General features: G+C 35.1%; 1 protein-coding gene across 2 annotated transcripts in view; it reads left to right on the plus strand.

The window, feature by feature from the left end:
- Positions 1-3,323, plus strand: part of TENT4A (terminal nucleotidyltransferase 4A) — a 35,909-nt gene extending 32,586 nt beyond the window's left edge. The window contains exon 12 of one of the 2 annotated variants that reach the window (XM_039329262.1): positions 134-3,323. In XM_039329262.1, the coding sequence (XP_039185196.1) occupies positions 134-310 (177 nt within the window). In that variant the 3' untranslated portion in view covers positions 311-3,323. Of the gene's footprint in view, positions 1-130 lie in introns of both variants that reach the window. The other variant, XM_039329261.1, reaches the window with a different exon arrangement.
- The last annotated feature ends 2,677 nt before the right edge of the window (positions 3,324-6,000 follow it).

Here is a 6,000-nt window from a genome sequence, read left to right on the forward strand (position 1 = left end):
TCTGAATGCTGTATTGCTTTTTCATAAGTATAAATTCATTATTTAAGAACTGCATGAGACAACATTAATGAAACATTGGCAATAATATTAAATAGTTGGCAGTAATACTAAATATTTCCTTTGTTTTCAGCAGCACAATGGAGTGAAGTTTACTGTGAAAGGAGCTCATAATCAAGGCAGCGGATACAATTCTGCCAGTAATGGAGCTGTAAGGCAGCCAGTTAGCAACAGAGGTCATCACCAACACAACCGTAATATTTGGAGGAGAAAGAAGTACAGGGACAGTTTGCCTATTAGCCTTAGCAGATAATGGCCAACTTCAGAGTCCTCTTTAGACTAATGCAGTGTGTGTGATACTGCTCTGGGAGGATTTGAGACCAGCACTGAGTACATCTGTCTGGATGTTGCCAAATATCTGCATCCAACGTTTGCATGTTTCGTGTGTGGTGATGGAGTCCATCTTAAAAGAAATAATTGTGCTTATCGTGAAGCCTTATTAACTGTGGAAGTTTGTCTTCTGCCTATCCATGATTATTACAGTGCTGAAACAGCTCTGGTAAGATTATTGGGAGGACCATAAATGCTGTGGCACTTTGCTGTAGCTGCATTTCTTCATAATTGGTTGTTTTGTTTTCTTGGAAGGAGAATGGGTTGCTTGAATGTTATTTTCCATTACAAAACTTTATTTGTGGTATTGTTCACCACCTTCCCATTTCTTCTACAATTGGTTTTGTTGCCTTACTCACATCAAACATAACGTGCAATAACTTGGAATGTTTTAATCATGAATATATTTATGAAACAGGTGTGCACATATGCACACACATCTGCTTATGTCTGTGTGTGAGAGAGAAATTTTCTTTCTTTTTTTTTACAGATCCTTTCCCAAGTTGCATTTTCTAAGTTGGGTTCATGCTTCTGGTAGATTAGCTAAGCAATCAATTTAACACATCAAACAAATAATATCGGAAGCTTCCTAATTTGTAGAGGAACAGTTGGTCTGGCTTAAGTATTTATAATAATGATTGAGTTAAAAAGCATTTTGGCTAGTTATCTTACTAGTCTGGCATGTAATGCTAAATTCAATCTTATGAGATAAAATGCCATCTAATGCTCTTACAGATCTCATATTTATTTTAGTGGGGATCATGTAAAAAATTTGAATCTTCAGTTTAATTGCTACAGCTGGACAAAAATACTATTACAAATCAAGTTTGCGATTATATATATATTCAGTTAAGTGTCAGGGATATATTTGTGTGTGTATGTAATGTGCGTGTGTATGTATGAGGTGTGTGTTTCTATATCTCCCTGACTCTTAACTGCAAATTACAGATACCAGTTTGTCAATTTCATTTCCCTTCTGATTGCTTGGACCATTGTTAAATAAAGCATCCAACTTGAAGAATGTGGAGAAAGGAATGTGTAGTGATTCCATTAAGGAATCTGATTAGCAGCCTGCATTAGTTCTGTTGAGAGCAACTACCTAAAATGTATCTTCTGGCTTCTCTATGCATTCTGAAGTATTAGTCTATTATTTTGTAAAGACACAGCCCAGTGGTATTGAGATAATCTGTATGGCAAGCAACTGATTTAAAGATGCATACAGATATACTATGCAAGTGTGTATCATCATGGCAACATATTTGTTTTATTTTAAAACCCGAAATTGTGTGTATAGCTTACCCTGCATTTAAAAAGTATCATGTTTCTTATATCACTTACTGAATCTTTTTATGCTTTTTTTTTCTTCGTTGAAAAAAAAGTTTTTAAAATTTGGAAAGCACCGAGTTTAGTAATTCTGCTTGAAGAAATTGTATCTTGACATCTTAAATTGTACATGGAAATGAATTTTCTTAAGCAGCGAATGTTTGACAAAGAATGGTCAGAAACTGATGTAGCATATGCTAGAGATTTTTTTCAAAACAAATGCAAGGCCTTTGAATATCATGAGCGAAAAGATTGCGACATTCCAAAGCATAGTAGCACATATTTTGTCTACAGTTCATCTTGATCTAGTATTCTCTTTTAAATTGATTGTAAGATAATCAGAAAGACAGGCATAAAATACAAGGTTTACTATTCTAGCCAGCATCTGTATAGAAAGATGTATAAAGTTTGCAAATTTAAGGGAAATATGAACGTGAAAGTTATTGAAAATGTACCCTGTGGCTGTTTATCTCTACCTGCAAGTTGCCCTGTCATACTCCTTATCACATATTATATATTATTTCCTCTGGAAACAACTCTTGAACCTTCAAACTATGTTCTATACATACACAGGTTTTTATGTCCCCATCCCCATACTGAAGCCCCTTAAGTATGCTACCCACCTTTTAAAAAAGAACTTCTCTCCAAAATTCCTTCCTTCCCCAAAACAATATTTGATAATATTGTCAACCCCTGATTGTTAGTACTCAGATGAACAGTAATTGGACAACAAATAAAGAGTAAACAGATGGTGAATTGCCAAAACCTCAACTCTGCTTTATAGTGGAATCAGTATTTTTGTTTTGATTATTTTTCAAATCTTATGAAAAGCTCGTAGTAGAATCTGGTATAGGAAGGGATCTAAACTTGAATAAATCATTCAAGGGCTGATTATAAACCTATAATCGTTCTACATGCTAGCAATATTGACTATGAATCTACATTATTGGAATATTGATGTTCTAAATAGTTCCATTTAAAAGCAGGATAGACTTAAAAGAAGCAGATATCATGTCCCATTCAGTCATGATTAACCATAAATTGCACTGGCTACCACTTTGGTTATGTTCTATGCCTCTGTGGATGACTGATAAAATATGTTCATTTTTGTGTGTAATAACAATGTGGGAAGCTAAAAAATACATATTTTTATGTGAAGTTTTGTATTCTTTGATTTTTAATAAATTTTCAAGGCAGGTATGTCCATGGTGTAATGTAGCATTCTTCATCTGTCATTGTGATCTTTTTATTTTCATTATGTTATCACAATTCTGTTTTATAATCAAAGCAAAATTCCATTTGATCCAGTATTTCATGTATTAGAGTATCTAACCAAATTATACTAAGACATTTAGAAAAATGTCATGAAAGATAGCTAGCCCTTTTAGTGATCCGAGAGAGATTGTCTTTGAATCTGGATTGAGGTGGGCCAATCCTGATGTTACTTCAGGACAATTTCCTTGAGGGTAAACCTCACAAAGTTTTCTTTAAGATTTTGGTAGCAGTTTTTATACAGTGTAACTTTGGAGCTACAACTATCACATCAAAAATTATTGAACTATATCAGCGGTGTATTGAAATTATTTTGGAAATATTAAAGCAAAGATGCAAAATATGTGTTGCAAAATGTGTATGCATGAGTGAATAAATCTTTCAGATTTCAGTTAATGAAAAATTCTTCTAGACTTGGCTAGATTTTCAAGGGACATGAACTACATTTTTCTCAGGCTTCATTATTGATGTATAATTTGTTAAAATATGCTAGCAGTATTTTTAATACTAAACTGCTCTTAGAAATGCTCCATTTTCATAGTATTTAAACAGCAGTCAAATGTACATGATCAACTGCATGCTTTTTGTGGGGAAATCGTATGTTCATTGACAACATTAAAATAATTCAGGTAGTTCTCACTTACTGACCACATTCAGTAACTGTTCAAAATTATGGCACATGATGAAAAAAGAGACTTACCAGTGGTCTGTGAAATTGTGGCTATTGCAGGATGCCAGCAGTCATGTGAACACAATTTGGACATTTGGCAACCAGCACACATTTACAATGGTTGCAGCATTGTGCAATTAGGTGATCACCATGTGTGACCTTCACAGCCACTTTCCAACAACAAAATCAGTGGGGAAGGTGGCAGAAAATTACAAATCATGGTTATGTGATTTCCCACTTAACAATTGTGTTACTTTGCAATGAAGTTGTTAGGGTTTTTTTTGTTTTGTTTTTTTTTTTAGTAATTGAGAATGGCCTATATGACCAGTTGTGCCAATAAAGTTTATTCTTACTAAAAAAACATAGTACTTGCCTAAAGAAATATACAATTACTTTTAACATTTTACTTAACTGTGGCAAAAAGGTTATAAAATTGGATATGACTCACTTAACAACTGCCTTGCCTAGCATTGGAAATTTCTGGTCCCAATAACCTTTTAGGTCAAGGACTACCTCTATATGGTATTAATTTTGTGTAAGCAATTAAAATTAAGAAATTATGAAAACAAAGGAGAATGAGTATTAACTCTTCCTCTTCGTCACTGTGGTTGCTGGAACAATTCCCTAAATATTTACCTTTGGTGCTATTAGATTACACACTTTGAGAGCAAGCAAGTAAATTTCATTTTAATGTGTGCCAGTGTGCCCACAGTCAAAAATGACAATAAAGGTTATTGGTTCATTTTAATATATCACACAGAAGACGTCTATAGCTGTTCCTTCATTACATTACACTGAAACTACAAATACTATGGGAATATCCTTTCTATGGGAACTGAAATATATGGACATTATAATTTAGAAAATTACACATTAAAAAAAGAGGACAAATGTTTTCTAAATAAAGTATCAAAACTACAAGCTATGTCTTTCTCAGGTAAGTATCAGTCTGTAAAAATTCAGGCCTGTTTCATGAGGTTGGTGCCATGCCTGTGTGATCTCAACAATGCTCTGCTGCTTTCAGATATTTTTGTGAGCCGAACCAATGATCTTTCAGTTCAGCTACTCCTCCAGAGGAGATGTTAGAAGAATTTTGCAGTGTTTGCTCCAGAGCTGACTGGAATCCCATGGCTAAGAACTTCTGCCATCTCCAGGTTCCTTGGTGGTTGTTTCCTCAGTGCTGCTTAGGCAAGCTTCCTCTTCTTTCAAAGCAAAGGTAAACTTGCACAGAGACAATGTTTTGCTCAATATGAACAGAAGAGGGTTGAAGGACTCCTTCATTTGCCTTCTGGGAAGATATATTTTAGCACATCTTCACCAGACTTTCCTTGTTCCTGTTCCTTATCTTCTCCTGCCTTAGCCAGCCATGAGTGCATTCCCTAGGGTTTATTTAGCAAACAACAACAACCACCACCACCTTGTGGAAATATGCTCAGCCTAATAATATGTTGTACTTTAAACTTGCGCTCTGCAGTCAACCAATGTTCTTGAATTCTTTCTATGCCACCCCTCTACAATGAAAAGGGCATCCGCTCCATTTGAGTGTTGTGCAAATAGTTTCTGCTTTTAAAAATATAACCAGTTCAGCAGGGAGTTTAGCTGGTTTTTGGGGGGCGGCTGAGTATGGCATGGTACTTTTTAAACAAAAGAATAAAATCGGCATATCACATGTCAGTATTTTCAAATCACTAACCATGCTTCTGAACTGTGAACAAAAACTGGAAGTTCACTCAGTCCCAAGGTAGAGCTTTGGCATGGCTGCAAGGTTGGAGCTGTCATCCCTGTATTATAATAATAATAATAATAATAATAATAATAATAATGCCACACTTACTATCAAACAAGGAAAAATAGTGAAAACTGAAGGAATCAAGATGCCCCACGAAAATAACATTAAGAGTCTGGATGAGGAAGAGTACTACAAATACTTGGGTATCCTTCAAGCTGACAACATCAAGCACACTGAAGTCAAGAAAAAGATTAGAGGTGAATACATCAAGAGAGTGAAAAAGATCTTAAAGTCCAAACTCAATGGAGGAAATACCATAAAGGCAATCAACACCTGGGCAATCCCAGTCATTAGGTACACAGCTGGAATAGTGGACTGGACTCAAGCAGAACTAAAAGCAATGGATAGGCAGACCAGAAAAATAATGACAATGAATCATGCCCTTCATCCACGCAGTGACATTGATAGACTTTATCTACCAAGGCAAATAGGTGGGCGTGGAATGCTACAAGTACATCAGATGGTTGAAGAAGAAAAAATGGCTTTGGAAGAATATCTGAAGAACAATGATGAAGATGCACTGAAATTAGTATATCAGGAAGGCTTACTAACTACTGGA

Source organism: Crotalus tigris, unplaced genomic scaffold (genome assembly GCF_016545835.1).
Source record: "Crotalus tigris isolate CLP2741 ecotype Arizona unplaced genomic scaffold, ASM1654583v1 scf7180000024391.5723578, whole genome shotgun sequence".
In the NCBI taxonomy this organism is placed as follows: Eukaryota; Metazoa; Chordata; class Lepidosauria; order Squamata; family Viperidae; genus Crotalus; species Crotalus tigris.